Source organism: Epinephelus lanceolatus, chromosome 5 (genome assembly GCF_041903045.1).
Source record: "Epinephelus lanceolatus isolate andai-2023 chromosome 5, ASM4190304v1, whole genome shotgun sequence".
NCBI classification, from domain to species: Eukaryota; Metazoa; Chordata; class Actinopteri; order Perciformes; family Serranidae; genus Epinephelus; species Epinephelus lanceolatus.
The window spans coordinates 18,530,535-18,551,823 of record NC_135738.1 but is presented as its reverse complement, the minus strand read 5'-3'; the positions used below and the strand labels follow the sequence as shown (position 1 = coordinate 18,551,823).

Genomic DNA, 21,289 nt, shown 5'->3' with positions numbered 1-21,289 from the left:
TTGTTTTGCAACAATTTTTTTTTTTTAAATTTTTTTTATAATTTGTCAAACTCGAAGTATTTGCTGTTTAATGTGGAAGTAGTAAATTGTATTTAAACTTGTGCATAAATTTGTACTGTGATGTGAGTCAAAAAAGAGGAGATATTTATACTTTTTATTTATTCCTTTTTGGTTTTGTTACTTTCTACTTCCCCATAGATATTTTGAGTTTGTGTTTTGCATAAAAATCACCGCTCCACAAAGAAACTAGATATTTACAGCGATTAGATTAATTCAGTACAGTTAATAAGTACCAAATGTTTCTCTGTTTTTTTAAACAAAAGAATTTAGTCAAAATACCGATATACCAGTACCAATGCAGTAAGTATACAAACAAGACAACAGTGACATCAAGGGATGAGCTTTCCTATATAACAAAGGTGTGATAGTGATTATATCATTTTCCTTTTTTTTCAAATAAACAGCAAATTTAATTTTATGAATATCAAATTTAACCATAATTTTTTATTTTTTTTAATTCAACCGTTATTTAACCAGGAAGATCCCATTGAGATTAACAGCCTCTTTTTCAAGGGAGACCTGGCCAAGATAGGCAGCAGCAAGTACAAAACACAGTTACAAATTACACAGATAAAACACAAACAATAATAACAACAACATCAAAGCTATTTTATTAAAAAATAAAATAATTGTATTAAATGGGAACATAGCCTAAATTAAGTATATGTTATGTCCATGGCCAAGGAAAGTTAAATAAATATTCGTGGACATGAGCTCTTCTCTCTCAAGGCCAGAAACAAGAGAAATACGTCTCAAATGTGTGATGTCAGAGGGTGTGAGGACTGGAGATGCTCCATAGACATTGATTGGGAGACTGATTTTGGGAACCCACAGATAGTTTGTTTTCCTTTCTATACCCAAATGATCTTTACTCTGTTAGAGTGACCTCAGTTCTGAAACAGAAAACATACTCATATACCCAGCACATTTCCCTGGATGCATCCAATATCATCTATAACATCTTTTTCATCTCGTTTGAGGTCCACACAGTTTAATACATTCAGCGTCATACTTGGGTTTGGCCATGTCATCGAGCTAGTTTGTTGTCTCTGCTAAGTAGCTGTCTGTTAGTCACTCACTCTACAGCAGGCAACAGTACTTTAAAATAAAAACTCTGTGCTGGAAATTCACTGTTCTTAAAAATAAAGTAAGGGTGTTTTTTTTTTTTTTCACAGCTGTGACATGTTTGTAAGTCAGTTGTGGTCCATTCAGAATAGGCCTGTGACCCACCAGTTGGGAAACACTGTTTTTGGATCTAATGAGTAGCTCCAGACTTTATGCCTTATGACATCACAGATTTGGGATCTAGCTCTATAGATCTGGATTTGGGAAAGACTTGTTAATATCTACCTATATTTCCGGACTATCTTAAAATGGTATGTATGAATTTTGAAAATGGGTGTAGTTTCCCTTTAAATTAAGATTTAAAATAACAATAGTCACTGTCTTTGTCATATTGAGGAAAAAATATCTTTGAAGGAAGGGGAGAGTCTTGTAATTTACAGGTAAACAACGCTTTTATTTCATGTGAAGTAGCGGAACCTTGACAAGGAGTATCCACAACAATATGGGGACTTATTTCCGTGTTGCACTCGATGGTGCTTCCTTGAAATGTCGACTGAAAACAGATCCTGCTTGTTGTGACAGACGGAGGACAATTCAGAGCTCACGGATTAACCCAAGCTTTGTTTTATCTTTGTGATGGAAAATGAGGCTGATGTGTTTTATCGGCAGCTGCCAAAAGTGGTAAGTTACAAATGTTTTATTTAATATTTAGAAGAGAAAATGACTCAGAGGAGTTTAAAGACGGTAAATGTGAGCTAGTTGATAGCTAGCTACATGCTAACGTCAGCGTTTTAACTGTCCTCAGGAGCTTCATGCTCATCTCAACGGCTCCGTCAGCGTCCAGACCATCGAGAAACTCATCAACAGGAAACCACATCTCAATATTGAACACGGAATGACTGCTATCGGCAAAGGCCAGCGGAGGACTCTGGATGAGTGCGTATATATTTAATTCAGAGTTTAATATGAGTCCCAGCGACCAATTCATCATCAGCTAGAGCTTTGTAGCTTACAAATCTGTCCTCATTTCATTAAGACAATTAATCCTTTAACCAAAAGTAATGTAGAAACAAAGCAGCTGATGATATATGTTGTTTATTTGTGTTCAGTGGGGAATTAGTTGTATTCAGGCAGACAAAGGTGAGCTGACAATAGGAAGAGTAACACACTGCGCATGTCCGCAGGTGTTTTCAGGTCTTTAAAGTCATCCATCAGCTGGTGGACACAGAGGAGGACATCCTGATGGTGAGCATTGGCTGTTTGTCAGAGATTAAATCAAAGTTTTTGCCTAGAATACCAGTAACAGGTGTTTCTTTTCTTTCCTCCCAGGTGGCCACTGATGTTATAAAGGAGTTTGCAGCTGATGGTGTCAAATATTTAGAGCTGAGGAGTACACCGAGGGAGGAGAAGAACACAGGTAGGGATGTCAACATGAAGGCTGATAATTTTCATGGAGTGATTTAATGTTGTTATGGCCTCTCTGAACAGGCAAATGCTCAACTAGAGAGTGGAACATATGAATGGACGCAAGATGCAGTTTGCAGGGGGAAAAAGGCAACAAAGTTTTTTTATTCACAAAATTGAACAATACTTACAACTCAAAGGAGGGAACAAAAAGGGGTTGGAGATCCCAGCCGAAAGAAACAACTGATCTACTTGTAATCTCCAACCCAAACTAAAATAATAAAGCCCAACAATCTAATTCATGCTGTGAACTAAACGGGGAAGAAAACAATTCCCCCATGACTCCAGTGCTGCTACTGCTGTAGGCATGCATAACAAATGTTAGGATTGGCTAACACGTTTATTATCTTTTTCCTATAGGATTGACAAAAAAGAGATATGTTGAAACTGTCATCAAAGCCATCCAGCAGTGTAAAAAAGAGGATGTGGATATCGACGTCAGGTAAGCAGACACTGTTATTTCAGCGTGCAACAAGTCCAGAAATGTGTCTCGGGTGTGTGAGATGTGGCTGTGTTGGACAGGCTCTAGCCACAATCTTCTGACAGTTTGGTCAGAAAACATGCAGAGCAGTGGCCTACTGGAGGTCATTTTGTAGGGCTCTGGCAGTGCTCCTCTTGTTCCTCCTCACACAGAGGGGCAGATACCAGTCCTGTTGCAGGACTAATGCCCTTCTACAGCCCTCTCCAGCTCTTCTGGTGTAATGGCAGGTCTCATGGTATCTCTTCCATGCTCTTGAGACTGTGCTGGGACACACAGCAAACCTTCTTGTGACCACAGGTATGGATGTGCCATCCTGGAGGAGCTGGACAACCTGTGCAACCTGATTAGGCTGCAGGCACTGCCTCATGCTACCAGTAGTGACAAGGACACCAGCAGAACACAAAACTGAAGAAGAATCAGTCAGGAAGGATAAGGAGAGAGCAACTGTCTGTGGCCACCACATGCAAAACCATTTGCCAAAATCATTTGCACCAAAGCAGGTGAAATTGATTCACAATCACTTGTGCTTCCTAAATGACCACAATGATATCCCTGAAGTTTAACTGACTTGGTGTTACACTGTGACCAATAAATGTTCCCTTAATTCTTTTGAACGGTGTATGATGATTCAGTAACGTGAGTGCTGGCCACAGTGGTGCATGGTTCTCAGTGTGCCCATTTGTCCTGAAGGTTTCTGGTGGCGATTGACCGCAGAAATGGGACTGAAGTTGCCATGGAGACGGTTAAACTTGCTGAGGACTTCATGCTGTCCTCTAATGGTTTGGTGGTGGGACTAGACCTCAGTGGAGATCCAACGGTCAGTTGAAATTACACTTTTACTCTAAACATAATGCATCACCAGAGTTTAAACACCCCCCACTTGGTAACAGCGTTTTCTGGTAACAGCTGTGAATTATCCCAGTATGGTTTGAGCTCAATTGCTTTTTTTGTGTATCAAGAAAATATTTGAATAACTGTTACTTAAATTATGATGACTTAGACCCTGGTGTCAGCAGGATTTGTATATTTTTATTTCTTAAACAAACCAAAATAAAAATGATGTTTTGCTTCTATTAAACCAGTTAGGTACCTGTTAGACAAGCTGTAACATTAAAGTACCTCTTACAGGTCATGGCATATTCAAAATGAGCATGTTTACTTTTGATATTTGTACAGATTTCCCATGATCATGGAAACCTGGAATAGTCATTGAATTTCAGTCTCATTTTCCATGCCTGGAAAAGTCATGGAATTGGTTAAAATCACTGAAAATTTTTGAAAACTCATGGAATTTTTTTATGTGTAATGAAATTAATTGTTGCAGTTCTCTTCCATGGGTAAGCTTCCACATATTGTAGCAAACATAACCAAGTATAAGAGATTGGAAAATGTTTCTGTTTAGTTTTCATAGGATAATTAACATTTGAAATTTTGTCCATGGAAATGTGTGGTAACCCTGCTGGTACTTTGAAGCACAATGTACTATCAGTTTTCCTGTACATTGAAGTTATGCTGTGCATGAGTTTCCTGAAAAACAATGTATATACTCATATAAACATAATCCCATAATAACTTGATGCTTCCAAACTTCACCAAATCATATCAAAATTGTATAGATAAAATATTTAGTCAGACTAAAATTAAGTGTTTGTTTTTCCACCAGGGGGAGGATTGCTGCAGGATTTTGTCACAATACTTCTTGTTAATGTACTTATCTTAATTTTAAGGTTGGCCATGGCAGAGACCTACTTCCTGCTCTGCAGAGGGCTAAGAACTGTGGACTGAAGTTGTCACTGCATCTCTCAGAAGTATGACCTTAATATTTTAATGCTGTTGATTAATTGAAGTCACATTATCTGTGAGTGCTCTGACATGACAATAACGACTGTTGCAGGTACCATCACAGCTGGAGGAGTCAGACTTGCTGTTGAATCTTCCTCCAGACAGAATTGGTCACGGCACCTTCTTGCATCCTGAAATGGGTGGATCTCAAAGTCTTGTTGACAAAGTGGTGAAGAACAACATACCGCTAGGTAAGTGTGAGATGAAATGATTAGTTGTCTGTGGAGTGCACAGGAAGTTAACTCGGTTTTTGATTTAACTCAACTTTCTTTTTCTTGTAGAGCTTTGCCTGACATCAAATGTGAAAGGACAAACTGTGCCGTGTTACTCTGCACATCATTTCAAGTACTGGTACCAGATGGGACATCCAAGTGTGATTTGTGTAAGTTCCCTCTCTTTGCACCTTACTGACAGGGAAGCTTTTTCTTTTCTTTTTTTTAAATGCCTGTTAAACTTTTTAAAAATAAAATTTGATAATGGCTTTTTTGCATTTTCATGTAATACTATACTATGACCTTTTTTGCATTTTCATGACGTACTATAATTTGACCTTTTTGCATTTTCATGACATACTATATTATGACTTTTTTTGCATTTATATGACATACTATACTAAGACTATTTTATAGCATACTATACTATGACCTTTTTTTTTCATTTTTATGACATACTATATTATGGCCTTTTTTTGCATTTATATGACATACTATACTATGACTATTTTATGACATACTATACTATGACCTTTTTCGTTTTAATGACATACTATACTATGGTGATTTTTGCATTTTTATGACATACTATACTGTGACCTTTTTCTGATTTCTTTGGACATACTATACTATGATCTATTTTGCATTTTTACATCATACTATGACTATGTTATGACATACTATACTATGATATTTTTTGCATTTTTATGACATACTATGCCATGACTATTTCAGACGTACTATACTATGACCTTTTTTTTTGGCATTTTTATGACATACAATACTATGACATTTCTTGCATTTTTATGACGTACTATAATTTGACCTTTTTGCATTTTTATGACATACTATACTATGACCTTTTTCATTTTCATGACATACTATAGTATGACTTTTTTTTGGCATTTTTATTATATACTATACTATGACTATTTCAGACTAAGACCTTTTTTTGCATTTTATGACATACTATACTATGACATTTTTAGCATTTTTATGACGTACTATAATTTGACCTTTTTGCATTTTCATGACATGCTATATTATGGCCTTTTTTGCATTTATATGGCATACTATACTAAGACTATTTTATGACATACTATACTATGACCTTTTTTCATTTTTATGACATACTATACTATGATGTTTTTTGCATTTTTATGACATACTACTATGACCTTTTTCATTTTTATGACATACTATACTGTTTTTTTTTCATTTTTATGACATACTATACTATGACCTTTTTCATTTTTATGACATACTATACTATGACATTTTTTGCATTTTTATGACATACTACTATGACCTTTTTCATTTTTATGACATACTATACTATGACCTTTTTCATTTTTGACATATTATACTATGTTTTTTGCATTTTTATGACATACTATGCCATGACTATTTTACAACATACTATAATATGACCTTTGTTTTTTTTTGACATACTATACTATGACCTTTTTTGCATTTTAAGACATACTATACTATGATCTTTTTTGTGTTTTTTGGATGTACTATACTGTGTCCTTTATTTGCATTTTTACATCATACTATACTATGACTAGTTTATAACATATTATATTATGATCTTTTTTGCATTTTTATGACATACTATCCCATGACCTTTTTTTTTGCATTATGACATACTATAGCACGACTTTCCATGACATACTATACTATGACATTTTTATGACATACCACACTATGACTATTTGACAAACTACTATACTGTGACCTTTTTTGCATTTTTATGACATACTATGTCATCTTTTTTTTTTTTTTGCATGTTTGACATACTATAGTATGACCATTGCAAATTCTAGCAAATGTCATTAGTAGCAGGATAACTTTTTTTTTTTCACAGACTGTCTTATGTAATACTGTGAATGTAGTGACAACAACAAATGTCAACAAATAGGACAAAATCTTTTTCATTAAAGTTACCAACTGTAGCTTTAGTGGTAAGAAATCGAAGTTCACCATCAATAATTTTTATTCTTTGTCACATTACAGACTGATGATAAGGGTGTCTTCAGTACAGACTTGTCTCAGGAATATCAGCTGGCAGCCTCAACGTTTGGTCTCAGTCATGAAGCCGTATGGAAACTGTCCCAGCAGGCTATAGACTGTATCTTTGCACCTGACACTGTAAAACAGCAGCTCAAACAGAAGTGGACTGATGTACAGCCTCAGGTGTTCTTGTGACCTGTTCAGTGGAACCTACAGCCGATCATATACCTCAATTTTCAGTTTGGAAACTTTTCCATTAACTTTTTAACAAGTCTTTGTAGAACTCATGACATTACCTCAAAGGGAATACTAAAAGCACTGTGAACATGTTTAAAATAAAAAAACTAATGGTACAGGATGCCTATCTAGCATGTGTGTTATTTTCTTTTGATGAACAGTCTTTGCGGAGTTGCAAACATCATAATTCAAAGCAACAATCTTGGTATGACAAATGCTAAAGATAAAAAAAAAATCTTAATGGATATCCAGTCTTTAGGGTGCTCTTAATTGTCTGCAAGTCCATCCAAAGCTCAAAATTGCAGATTGCAGATGATGTTGATGCTGCTTTGTGTCCACACACACAGTCTTATCAATGCAGCTCTGTTTACAGTCACGCCCTCTTTCCAAATTTGCCATGCTTATCCTTGTTCTTGTTCTTCTTGAATTTGCCGTGTTGCATTTCCTTCTTTTTTAGTTTCCCATGCCCGGGAGCCCCATTGCTTTCTTTGGCGTTTCCGCCATCCAACTTCCTCTTCTTGTCACTGTTGGGAGTAGAACATTGTTACAAACATATTTTTACAACGACCAAACAACCATACTTTTGTCAAAGATTCTGAATGTCACCGCACCTCTTGATGCTGACGATAGATGTGTTCCCTGCTTTCTTCAACACCTGGTCCCATTCCTCATCATCTCCACGGATCCTGTATCTGTAAATACAAAGGAAATCATTACAACTACAGTAAATATTGCCCTGTACATGTTTCTATTCAAAATGCCACACACAAATAATGACCAAGGCGACCTCATACTCACTCTTCCATGTCCATGTCTTTCACTTTCTCCACATCCTGCTTGTGTCTCTCCTCAAACTCCTTAGCTGCTTCATTCTGTTAGTAACAGATTCATTTATCAACATTTTGTCTCAAGCAAACACATCATAAGGTAAATGGATGCTGCTAACATTTCATCATTGGAGTAGAAAGTGTCTTTTTTTGCTTTAATTTATTATGAAGTAAATACTGATTGCACAATGTTATGGCTATAGAATAAAGACACCATCAGCGTTTAGATAAGTTTCCTATAAGCCTTGTTTTCATGATGCAATTCTGTCTGCCACTGGGTGTGATCTCAGATAAATGAAGGCTCAAATTACAGCATAAAGAACTTCACATTCTGTGTCATGAAATTAATCTGCAAGTTGTTAGGGTATCAATAACAGCCTACTTTATGGGTCAGAACTAATTTTGCAATTATTTGAAAGATCTTTAAATAAAATATCATATGTCTTTTCAACTTAAATGTGTTGATTATTTTTACAGTTAACTGTTAGGTCTAAAGAAATGCCCATTCTAATTTGCCTGGGACCAAGGTCACATCTTCAAAGTCATATTTTTCCTGACAAACCGCTCCAAATGCTTCATTTACTTGTATATAAAAAATAAGTAATGCAACACATTCCCTCATGAGAAGCTCAAACCAGCAAATGTTTTGCATGTTTGCTTGATAAATGACTTATACAATAAATTGTCTGATACGTACCAGATCATCATTTAGGCTTCTGACAGTTGGCTCCATGGAGACGTCTTTAGCTGTCACCATCTGTGCCTCAATAGCTTTTTCTTGGATGCTGGTGAAGACCTGTAATAGTTAACACATCAAAGCATTAATGTAGCTGCAACAGTTTTAGAAGCAGCTTTTATGGCATCATTTCTACATCATGTTTTTCAGTGACTTAAAGTGTGAACGTACTTGTACTAATTTCCGGATCAGACGGTTGAAGAGGCCCATGAGCTGCGAGCTTGGCAGTTCAATTTCCTTTTCCAGCTGTTCCACTGACTTGTGCTGTAAGCCTATACCCAGCAGTAACGCCTAGGAAAGACCACAAACAACATCAACAAGTATCACAATAAAACTAATACTTCACGACAAACAAACAACTGAGACCATAACCAGCAGGGAAACTCACACACTGTGCAGCTGAGAGAGAGACGTCACCGAGTTGCTTGAGGAAAAACATGCGAGCCACAGTTGGGATCAAGTCCATGATGAGGTGGTAATCCACCATGCTCCTCGAGTACAGCTCCAGACGTTTGAGGTCGTAAGGGCTGAATTGGGATGCCAGCTCGGAGCTAGTGAGAACTGTGAAAAGTCAAAGACAAGTCAGGTCAGGTCAGTGAGACGCAGGGGGAATCTGAGAAGTTGTTAGTCAGTAGAGGAGCCTTACTGCTCGTCTCCTCCTTAGACTTCTTGTTCTGCAGGATACTGAGTGACAGGCTCGGATGGAAGCGACTGAATTGGTAGGAAAGGAGCGACAGAAAACGCCGGCGGAAATCTGAGGAAAACAACAAATGTTCAGACTTAAATTCAAACAAATCCAATAAATTATGCCAAAAAGTCATAGTATTGTATGTCATAAATTTTGCCCAAAAAGTCATAGTATAGTATGTCATAAATTTTGCTCAAAAAAAAAAAAAAGTCATAGTATAGTATGTCATAAATTTTGCCCAAAAAAAGTCACAGTATAGTATGTCATAAATTTTGCCAAAAAAAAAAAAAAGTTATAGTATATTATGTCATAAATTATGTCAACTACTTCATCACTTCAAAGAATAAACAAGCAAATTTTAAATAAACATTTGTATATATGACCAATTTCAAAGTTTTATTTTGTCTGAACAACTGGGCCCAGAGGTAACACAGGAAACGTCATGAATGTTCACCTTTCCAGAAGGCAGATAGCCACTGGCTCTGCTCTGGGGCATCATCTGTGTTCAGCTCCTTCAGCATCACACAAGAGTGCTCTCCTGTCAGGTCATTCTGGAGACAATCAAACACACACACAAACACACACACAGCAACAATTATAGCATGTGCAATTAAAGCATTATAGCAAAATGTGCAGAAACACACACAAAAAAAGTTTTGGGTTTGTTTTTTTTTTACTTACAGGGGTTTGTCTCAAGTAGACTGGAGTATACCCTGCTTTCTTCCAGAACCTGTCAGAGAGCAAAAACAATTCTTCTAAATCTGCAAAAATATAACAACCCCCTTCCCCTTCACTTTATTCATAGAAACTCACTTGAGGAGCTGTGTAGTAAGGCCATAGGAAACTCCTAGATAGTCCAGTCTCTCTGCTCTCCTCTCACTCAGCTTCAGGAGCAGAGGAGGGAGCTCCTTCCGAGGAGTGACCACCTCCTCCAGCAGACTGACTGCCTGGATAACAAGAGACAACAACAGGGCCACTGTCACAGAAGTTTGTGTTTCATCTGCCTAATCTTATCTCTAATTTGTTTTTTTCTGTGGTTACACTTCATGTAAGTATTTGATGTCTGTCGCTGAATACATTTAATTGTCTTACCTCACTGCTGACGGAGGTGATCTCATTGTGATTTGAGTGTGTGCTCTCATCCATGGTGGGAAACTTGCCCTCATAGTACATCTGCAGCAGCTGGAGAGCTCTGGAGCCGTAGCCCATCTGGTGAACAGATTGAAAACCAGTCACATACAGTACACCCAGATTCATTAAAAAATGGAAAAACATGCTGAGGCCTCAGCAAGCTCTTACCCCTTGGTAGTCTGGATTGACAGCTATTCGCACCACTCTGCCTCCTGAGAGGCTGCCAAATTCTGGGTCTTGGAACTACAAAGAAATAAACAGAGGATTTCATGTCTGCACTGTGGAAATGTGAGCTGTAGTGATTTTGTCAAAAGCTTTGACACCAGTATGTACCTGTTCTGACACCGTCCAGGGAATGAGGTCGCCAGAGGCTTTCTTTCCTCTGGACAGACTGTTCAGGATGGACTGCCGAGATATTTCTCCTTCCAGACAAACCTAAAGAAAAACACATACAATAAGTCAAGTCAATAAACTTGACAAATGACTAAATACTGTATAGATCCAAGCAAAAAAAGGGCAGGTCCAAGTTGTCTCTGGATGCTTAAAGTCAAACAGAAATGGCTGAAAAAAGTTCATGGTAGAGTATGTCATAAATATGCAAAAAAAAAAAGGTCACAGTATAGTATGTCATAAAAATGCAAAAAAAAAGGTCACAGTATAATATGTCATAAAAATGCAAAAAAAAGGTCATAGTATGTCATAAAATGCAAAAAAAGGTCACAGTATAGTATGTCATAAAATGCAAAAAAAGGTCACAGTATAGTATGTCATAAAATGCAAAAAAGGTCATAATATAGTATGTCATAAAAATGCAAAAAAAAAAGGTCATAGTATAGTATGTCATAAAATGCAAAAAATAAAAAAAGGTCACAGTATAGTATGTCATAAAAATGCAAAAAAAAGGGTCACAGTATAGTATGTCATAAAAATGCAAAAAAAAAAAAGGTCACAGTATAGTATGTCATAAAAATGCAAAAAAAAAGTTCATGGTAGAGTATGTCATAAAATGCAAAAAAGGTCATAGTATAGTATGTCATACAAAAGCAAAAAAAAAAAGGTCACAGTATAGTATGTCATAAAAATGCAAAAAAGGGTCACAGTATAGTATGTCATAAAATGCAAAAAAAAGGTCACAGTATAATATGTCATAAAAATGCAAAAAAAGGTCACAGTAGTATGTCACAAAATGCAAAAAAAAGGTCACAGTATAGTATGTCATAAAAATGAAAAAAAGGTCACAGTATAGTATGTCATAAAATGCAAAAAAGGTCATAGTATAGTATGTCATAAAATGCAAAAAAAAGGTCACAGTATAGTATGTCATAAAAATGCAAAAAAGGTCACAGTATAGTATGTCATAAAATGCAAAAAAAAAAGGTCACAGTATAGTATGTCATAAAGATGCAAAAAAGGTCATAGTATAGTATGTCATAAAATGCAAAAAAAGGTCACAGTAGTATGTCATAAGAATGCAAAAAAAGGTTCATGGTAGAGTATGTCATAAATATGCAAAAAAAGGTCACAGTATAGTATGTCATAAGAATGCAAAACAAAAGTTCATGGTGGAGTATGTCATAAAATGCAAAAAAAAGGTCACGGTATAGTATGTCATAAAAATGCAAAACAAAAAGGTCACAGTAAAGTATGTCATAAAAATGCAAAAAAAGGGTCACAGTATAGTATGTCATAAAAATGCAAAAAAGGTCACAGTATAGTATGTCATAAAATGCAAAAAAAAGGTCATAGTATGGTATGTCATAAAAATGCAAAAAAAGGGTCACAGTATAGTATGTCATAAAATGCAAAAAAGGTCACAGTATGGTCATAAAAATGCAAAAAAGGTCATAGTATAGTATATCATAAAATGCAAAAAAGGTCATAGTATAGTATGTCATACAAAGGCAAAAAAAAGGTCACAGTATAGTATGTCATAAAAATGCAAAAAAGGTCACAGTATAGTATGTCATAAAATGCAAAAAAAAAAAGATCACAGTATAGTATGTCATAAAAATGCAAAAAAGGTCACAGTATAGTATGTCATAAAATGCAAAAAAAGGTCACAGTATAGTATGTCATAAAAATGCAAAAAAGGTCACAGTATAGTATGTCATAAAATGCAAAAAAAAAGGCCATAGTATAGTATGTCATAAAATGCGAAAAAAGGTCACAGTATGGTATGTCATAAAAATGCAAAAAAAGGTCATAGTATAGTATGTCATAAAATGGAAAAAAGGTCATAGTATAGTATGTCATGAAATGCAAAAAAGTTCATAGTATAGTATGTCATAAAATGCAACAAAAAAAAAAAAGGTCACAGTATAGTATGTCATACAAAAGCAAAAAAAAAAGGTCATGGTAGAGTATGTCATAAAAATGCAAAAAAAGTCATAATATAGTATGCCATAGAAAAAGTCATTGTATAGTATATCATAGAAATTGGCAAAAAAAGTCATAGTAAGGTAGGCACAAAAAACATCAAAATGAAATCACAGTATAGTATGCCATAAAAATGTCAACTTATAAAAATGTCAAATATGAACTGTCTGGGACAGATTTGCGAAAACCTTAAATACAGCTGTTTGCTTTCAAATACATGGGTTTTCCATCACTGCACACCCATTACAAACAGTTTCTTTAGGGGGTCTGGGGTTTCTTACCTGCACCACGGCGAGGACCTCAGGCAGTGAGTTCTGTGTGGGAGGAACGGGTGGCAGGAGGCAGAAGAGGTGATGGGCCGGTGCGTCGGACAACATCTGCAGATCGTTTGGTGAATTCTGGATCCCAAGAAAACATTTGAGTCAGCAAATAAACAAAAGCATGACACTACACTGTGTGTACAATATTTTTTTCTTTGAGTAAAGCAAGTCATTTGAACACAAACTATTACATCACCTTGTAGTGCGATGCCACGTAGAGGGCCATCAACCTCTGCAGGAAAGCCTCGGATGCTTTGTGGTAACAGAACAGTGTGTCTCTGTTCACATAATATCTGTGTGTGGGTTGAGGACAAAAGTAACTGCAGCTTGTTTTGCTCAAGTATTGTGAGTACAAAAATTCTATTTCTTTCTTAGATTCATTTTTTCCATTACTTGTTTGTTAACTTAGTGTTTTTTCTTTATACATGACACACTGTATATAACCAGGGGTAACTTCACGTTGTTTAAAGTTCATTAAGGATACAAGTCACAAGTCTGTGGCAGTGGGCAGCCAGAGATGAGCCTGGGTATGTTCAGACAGTCCAGACAGAGCAGGTCATTCAGCCACTTCTCCACAGCGTCTCCTGGAGCGTATCGAATGGACTCGTGAAGAGAAACCTCATGGAGAGAGCGAGCTGTGAACAAAGACATAAAGAAACATCAGTCCATCCACTTCCTGTCACTGGGCACCTCCAGAACAGGAGTAAGTCCAGACCCAGTGCCATCTAGTCCACCTTCCACACTAGCGCTAGAGTTGATGTTCCACATCCTCAGAGCCAGTCTACGCCTAAGTCCCACCTTTGCCTGCCCACTGACCCTCGCCAGCAAGCTTCCCTCCCAAATTTGGCTCTAGGAGGGGGCCCCAGTTACACTGAACACACAAACAAAGTAAAACACAGAGACATTTACCTGCTGCTAGCCTCTCTGTGTTGGTGGTCCTGTTCTCTGCTGACATGCTCTGCTGACTGTCTGCGCTCTGCTGCCTCAACTGCTGGATCAGTTTGAGGGAAAGAGAGCGCCCAGTGCCCTCATACCTGCAGAGATGAAGGAGAACAGCAGTCAGAAATGCAGCTAGCTACAGCTAAAATGATGCAGAAATTTATTGATAGCAATTTATTATGCTTTAGTGGTCATTAAATCCATATTATTCAAACCAGTTTCTCATTCTATCCTTGTGTGTAATGTTATCTGAACAAAAGTAATGGCACTTTTGATTATGTAAATATCATCCAGCCCTGTCACTGACCCATTGATGGTCGAGGCCATGAACACCAGGTATGGCCCCAGCAGGTTCTTCACCAGAGGAAGAGGGATGGCTGCGGCCTCATCAATGACCAGCAGTTCAGCCTGGCCCAGCTTCACTGCGTCACCTGGGTGGATGTACTGTTGGTCACATGAACAGGGAAGTCAGATCACTCACTGTTAAATAACAGGAAGTAGAAGAGTGGAGTGGTCTGGTCTCATTTACCTGAATTGTCTGCCGGTGCTCTTTGAAGATGTTCACCCGCACCACGGCTTTGTTGAAGTCTGGATTCAAAGACTGGATGATTTCATAGTCGAGATGCTCCTACAAATGCAAAATGGGGTTATGAAGTGGTGTCTGATCAGAGAATGAATGCACTGTCACTGATACAGAAGAGACCCTCAGGCGGCCTACCTGATACTGCAGAGAATCAAAGCCTTTGAAGATGAATTCAAACATGGTGTGGAGGTTGTCCGGGCTCGGAGAGGTTACAAAGATGTTGGAGTAGCTGTAAAGAATGTCAGGCAATCATAAGCAAAACAAAAAACAGATAAAAGACAAATTTGTATACTTGCATAACGTTATAAAACTAATTCATACCCAAATGCCACGGCTCCAGCGACGGCCAGACCCAGCGCTGCAGACTTGCCTCGACCACGGGCAGCAGTCAGAGCCACGGTGCTCCTCAGAGTCTTCTCTGAAATCGCCTCAATGAACTTCAGCACTCCTTTAGCCTACAGCAAAACACAAACCTTTAAACCTTACAATTATTATGACTGATATAAAAAGGGGCATCTGTTGAGGAGTAATTTTTCTGAAACACTGTTGTAACCTGCTGCTGAAGTGCTGCTTTAAATCTTATCTGTGCATTCATCAATAGCTATACTTGGTAAATGTGTAAAGTGGCTCCTCGGAGGGAGGTTCTGACCTGGTCCATGGTCTTGCAGCAATCCACCAACACGCCCACAGGCTGAGTGTCCTGAAGGGACTCCTTTAGATCCTTCAGCTCCTGTTCTCGTGGAGACAAACCGTCCTCCTGATGGAGATGAGAAAACTGGTCAGAAATCAGGAAGGATGTAGCCAACAAGCAGGCAAACTTTACGGATGTAGCATTTTTCAAAACAGTGGCCACGATTGCTTCATAAAAGGGAGAAATACAAAGAGAAAAAACAGACATAAAAGGGCCATATGACAACAAGGACACAAAGTGTATAAAATCAAGAAAAATCCACAGAAAATAAGCAAGTTTTAAGATGCTGCCTTGAGCTTGAGACAAGGGGAGACCTGCGGCTCCTCCAAGTGGTAACAACTCATTTAAAGAAGACCTGAACACAAAATGGTTTGTATGATAAGAACAATTTTTTTTTCTCATCAATAATCTGTCATGTTTTTAAATAATGGTTTCATTTATAAAATGCAAGAATTACTGAAAAATGCCTGCCGCAATTTCCCAGAACCCAAGGCAACTCCAAAAGTCAAAAACCTGATGATGTTTCCTTTAAAATTAAGTAAAAGAGAGAACATCTTATCTAAGCCACTGGAAACAGTAAATGTTCCTATTTTTTACTCAATTATGGAGAAAAACAAATAATAAATTATCAAAGTTATTGCAGATTAATCTTATATTGATCAACAATTCAGTTGAACTACCAATTGTTTCTATCCTGTCGGAATGGGAATAGAGAGCCGGCTCCAGTTGAGAATTGGTTCAAAACTGCCCACTCCTTAAGAACTGAATGTCTCCAAACTTATCAGTTTCTTTTATCGATGCTGCATATTTTTCTGACAGGTGCACACTGCAAAACAATGACGTCAAACTCATGTGTCTACGCTGCTGGGAAACTTGCAACAAGGAGTCATGGCGGAGAGAAAGAAACAGTCCAAAGCGTGGCTTCATTTTATGAAGAAAGACAACAACAGTGCTGCTTGAAATGTCTGTAAAATTATAAATTCAACTAAGGGTGTAAACACAAGCAGTATGCTTTAACGTCTTTCTACACAACCTGAACTTAAATTCCAGGAATGCCATGTGTTGGACACTCCACGCGTGAGTGTCACTGCTGCCCAACTAAGCAGCCTGTCCCTTGCTGAGAGTAATTATCCTGTTATAAAAAAAATCAGCTCCACGCAGGCAGGCTTAGCAGGTTTATTCTTTGACTAAGAAAACCTAAATGCTGTACAAAAAGTCTCTCATTTCATCTACAGTGTTCAGACTCAGATAATAAAGCAGTTGCGGTGAGGCTTAAACCTGTGTAGGCCGTCTGTTTCCACACAGAAAACTGTTCAGGAATCAATAAAGAATCTACAATGGCATTGGTATCAATAAAAACTTCAGTTCCCATACCTACTCTGATATAACTACCTGAGTCTTTGGAGGAACAGGCTTGATGTTTGCCATGTGGCTGGACATTGGCAGGATGTTGAGTTGGTCATCAATGACAACACAGTTTTTGCAGGATGCCAACGACAGAATGAACCTAAAACAGAACAAACATGAATAAACACATTTAAACTTTGATTCCACTGACTAAAAATGCTCCAAACACCATGAAAGCCAGAGGAACACTCACCTCTCATTGAACCTTCCCACCACATCCTGATGAGCCTCAGTCCGGTATCGAGCGTGCACGTCCTGGATGAAAACGAGTCACAATGATCACAAGTCAAGCAAACACAGATGTGTGGAGATGGAACAGGTTATAGACTTACCATGGTCATCGTGTACAGCTGCTTGAGAGAGTTCATCGTCCTCAGCAGAATCACAACGATACCACCTCCTTCTACCGTCTCAACTGTCCTCGCTAACAGGTTGGGAGTGAGAGCTTCAAAGTCCTGTGGGACAGGAAATAAAACATCTCAGTCTACAGCAGTGGTTCGTAGCATTTTTTGGATTGTGACCCACAATCGTGTACGTGTGTTTTTTTATATATCCTGGGAGCCACTGATCTACAGCCAAAGAGGAGACACTCACCTGCAGGACACACATGCCGTAGGTGTTTCCCAGGATCTTGTGTGTCTCGTTGTAGTAACAGTACCGGATGTTGGTTGCAGCGATGAAGAGCTCAAACGGGTCGTCCTGATTCAGATTCAGCGTCCCAGTTTTTATCTTCTTCTGCAGCTGTCTCATGCGCTTCTTACGATTGCTGTTTCAGATATTTTAGACAAATCAAACACCTTTCTCCTTTTTCTTGTTCACAGATAATGTACAAGGCAAAAAATAATTTGCTTCCTAACTTTATTCAGAGGCTGTTTGAAATTACAGAGCACCAGTATGAACTTATGGGAATAGGTATGTTCAAGAAAACAAGGGTAAGGACGAACATAAAGAATAGACAAACATCTATCAAAGGAGTTAATTTTGTCATGTGACTCGAGACCACACCTCTGATCATATAATCAATAATCTAAATAATTTCTTAAGCACCCTAAACTAACTGGTTAGAAATCTGTTAAAGGAGTTAACTTGAGGAATGGTTTACTTTGACATTTTTAATAATAATAATAATAATAATAATAATAAAATGAAATAAAGTAAAATAAAATAAGGTGGTAAACAAACATAAACTGATGAATATTGTGTATGAACTATTGTGGAATGTTGGTATTGTTTCTCTCTGTTTTATTGTGTTTGTTTCTGTTGTGTTATTTTCATATAACCTAAACCTAGTTGTGAATGAGTTACTTATGAGAATATGCTACATAAAAAAGGGTAGAAATAATAAGCTTTAGCTTCATCTTACAACTTTATGGTCTATCTTTGTTTTTGTTTGTTTTTCAACCTTTATTATATGCATTCTTTTTGGTAAATTGTTAGCAAGGATCTTAACCTATTAGCACTTCTCTGTCATACTACACTCACCTGCTGAATCCCAGGTCCTTCTTGTAGCACCACAGCACAGAGGGTCGAGCTCTGACTGAAGCTTTAGACAGCATGTGATGTAGAATGACGACCTGGATCAGAGGCAGATTTAACCGGGTTTAGTGCCAAATGCAAAGAAAGTTATATTAAATAAAACTGATACTGATACATTTGCTTAAGACAGCAGGAAGTGAAATATTACCTGATCTCTCCCACGGTCTCCCACCACCACAAACATGGTGCGATGCTGCAGAGCGACTCCATTCTCTATCTGAACACGGATCCGGTTGTCCACCTTCTTACGGACTGTCGCCATCGTCTCACTGCTGAACGCGGAGGCAAATATCAGAGATACAGTGCGGCACAAACTGTGCTGTCAGACTGAGTCAAGAGGAAGGACTGACTGGAGCTAACTTTCAGCCAAAACAAATGAGAGTTAACAACAGCAGGGAAACTAAATTCTGCCACAACGCGATGAAGAAACACAGAATTAAGGCGTCGTTTTAAACATTTAACATTTTAACTTACCTTCTGTTGCACTCAAACTTCTTTCTGTTTAATCGTCATGCAGTTTTAACAAGTGGAGGGGTGAATTTACATGCCAGCCATCATGCTGTTGATACACTCACGTGGAGACATCCGTTCATGGAGGACCCTCGGTGTGACGTCAGAATTGTGCGACGCAGTTTGCGGAAGAGAACAGCCCTGAGCTTGGCCTGAAAGGCTGAAATCTCCACCACTGAGACGAATAGTGAGTAGAGTTAATCTACAATCGTTTTGGTGGTTGGCGCCAAGGAGGGACCGAGTCATTGTTTTACAAGTCACAAGTAAGTCTTGGTCAAGTCTCAATTCAAGACTAACAAGTCCTGAGTCAAAGTAGGGAAGTCTGGAGCTGAGTCCCAATTTATGACTCACAAGTGCCAAGTCAAGACCAACAAGTCCCAAGTCAAAGCAGGCAAGTCCAGTCAAGTCCCAAGTCAAGACTGGCAAGTTCCAAGTCAAAGCAGGCAAGTCCCAAGTCAAAGCAGTCAAGTCCTGAGTCAAGTCCCAAGTCAAGACTGACAAGTCCCAAGTCAAAGCAGGCAAGTCCAGAGTCAAGTCCCAAGTCAAGACTGACAAGTCCCAAGTCAAAGCAGGCAAGTCCCAAGTCAAAGCAGACAAGTCCTGAGTCAAGTCTCAAGTCAAGACTGACAAGTCCCAAGTCAAGACTGACAAGTCCCAAGTCAAAGCAGGCAAGTCCTGAGTCAAGTCTCAAGTCAAGACTGACAAGTCCCAAGTCAAGACTGACAAGTTCCAAGTCAAAGCAGGCAAGTCCAGAGTCAAGTCCCAAGTCAAGACTGACAAGTTCCAAGTCAAAGCAGGCAAGTCCCAAGTCAAAGCAGGCAAGTCCAGAGTCAAGTCCCAAGTCAAGACTGACAAGTTCCAAGTCAAAGCAGGCAAGTCCCAAGTCAAAGCAGGCAAGTCCTGAGTCAAGTCTCATGTCAAGACTGACAAGTCCCAAGTCAAGACTGACAAGTCCCAAGTCAAAGCAGGCAAGTCCAGAGTCAAGTCCCAAGTCAAGACTGACAAGTCCCAAGTCAAAGCAGGCAAGTCCAGAGTCAAGTCCCAAGTCAAGACTGACAAGTCCCAAGTCAAAGCAGGCAAGTCCCAAGTCAAAGCAGGCAAGTCCTGAGTCAAGTCTCAAGTCAAGACTGACAAGTCCCAAGTCAAAGCAGGCAAGTCCTGAGTCAAGTCTCAAGTCAAGACTGACAAGTCCCAAGTCAAGACTGACAAGTTCCAAGTCAAAGCAGGCAAGTCCAGAGTCAAGTCCCAAGTCAAGACTGACAAGTCCCAAGTCAAAGCAGGCAAGTCCTGAGTCAAGTCCCAGATCAAGACCAAAAAATCCAGAGTCAAAGCAGGTATGTCTGGCGTCAAGTCCCAATTCAAGACTGGCAAGCCCTGGGTTAAAGCAGGCAAGTCCAGAGTCATGTCCCAGTTCAGTACAGACAAGTCCCTAGTCAAAGCAAGCGAGTCCAGAGTTGAGTCTCATTTCAAGGCGGACAAATCCCAAGTCAGGTCCCAAGTCCTAAACTTTAAGTTAGAAGTCCAAAACAAGTCATAAAACACTCTTGGAACATCATTTTAACAGAGTAACAATATGTTAAATTTACAAAAATCATGAATGCTTTCTAAAATTTATATTTGTTAAAACAAGATTGCGAAAAAGTTACTGTTCTTGATAACTGGTCAATCATTTAAATAATTTTTAAGGAAAGTCTAAAAAGAGCTGAAATTAACTTAGAAATTATCATAAATTAATATTTTTGCTGGTTTTCTTGGTGCAATGATAATAAGTCACATCTTTGGGTTTGGACTGACTAGATGGTTAAAGAAAGCAAGTGTTAAACCATGGTTTGGTGAAGCTGTGACTGTGATTGGCATTTTACAGTCTTCCTGACTTCTTCAAATTAATCTTTAACTACTTGAACATCTAGGCTATTCTTCTAAAAAAAAAAAAAAAAAAACAGCATCAATGGCAATCATGGCCTATTGTCTTATTTCTATTACGCATTAATAAGGAGTCTGATGATGAATTTACAGATCCAGTTTCAGTTATTTGGGGTTCGGGACTGGTGATACCATGAAGGAATTGTATGAATTCTGCCTGTGAATATTACCTCGGGGAAAAAAAGCCCCCAACCTCAGATACATACACCTGTCTGCCTTAGGACAACATGTAAGTTTAATTTCAC

The 21,289-nt window shown here is 38.2% G+C and overlaps 2 protein-coding genes across 3 annotated transcripts; one reads left to right on the top strand and one right to left on the bottom strand.

The window, feature by feature from the left end:
* The first annotated feature begins 1,648 nt into the window (after positions 1–1,648).
* mapda (N6-Methyl-AMP deaminase) lies at positions 1,649–8,661 on the top strand. Its single transcript, XM_033635593.2, has 10 exons — positions 1,649–1,806; positions 1,931–2,061; positions 2,310–2,370; positions 2,455–2,542; positions 2,950–3,031; positions 3,761–3,887; positions 4,798–4,878; positions 4,965–5,103; positions 5,194–5,294; positions 7,144–8,661. The coding sequence occupies exons 1-10, from the start codon at positions 1,762–1,764 to the stop codon at positions 7,333–7,335; spliced, it is 1,047 nt and encodes a 348-aa protein (XP_033491484.1). The 5' UTR covers positions 1,649–1,761; the 3' UTR covers positions 7,336–8,661.
* On the bottom strand, positions 7,106–19,209 carry nat10 (N-acetyltransferase 10). 2 transcript variants are annotated; one of them, XM_033635590.2, is made up of 29 exons: positions 19,086–19,209; positions 18,760–18,883; positions 18,558–18,649; positions 17,670–17,841; positions 17,408–17,530; positions 17,269–17,330; positions 17,061–17,175; positions 15,627–15,734; positions 15,299–15,432; positions 15,113–15,206; positions 14,924–15,022; positions 14,702–14,838; positions 14,365–14,489; positions 13,940–14,090; positions 13,652–13,748; positions 13,417–13,533; positions 11,093–11,194; positions 10,928–11,002; positions 10,721–10,837; positions 10,442–10,575; positions 10,310–10,358; positions 10,083–10,179; positions 9,587–9,694; positions 9,329–9,501; positions 9,112–9,231; positions 8,902–9,000; positions 8,176–8,249; positions 7,989–8,069; positions 7,106–7,901 (listed from the first exon to the last, which is right to left on the bottom strand). In XM_033635590.2, the coding sequence occupies exons 2-29, from the start codon at positions 18,871–18,873 to the stop codon at positions 7,751–7,753; spliced, it is 3,120 nt and encodes a 1,039-aa protein (XP_033491481.1). In that variant the 5' UTR covers positions 18,874–18,883; positions 19,086–19,209; the 3' UTR covers positions 7,106–7,750. The 2 variants fall into 2 exon arrangements, with proteins under 2 accessions (XP_033491481.1, XP_033491483.1); XM_033635592.2 differs by having other exon boundaries at positions 18,760–18,880.
* Between the last annotated feature and the right edge of the window lie 2,080 nt (positions 19,210–21,289).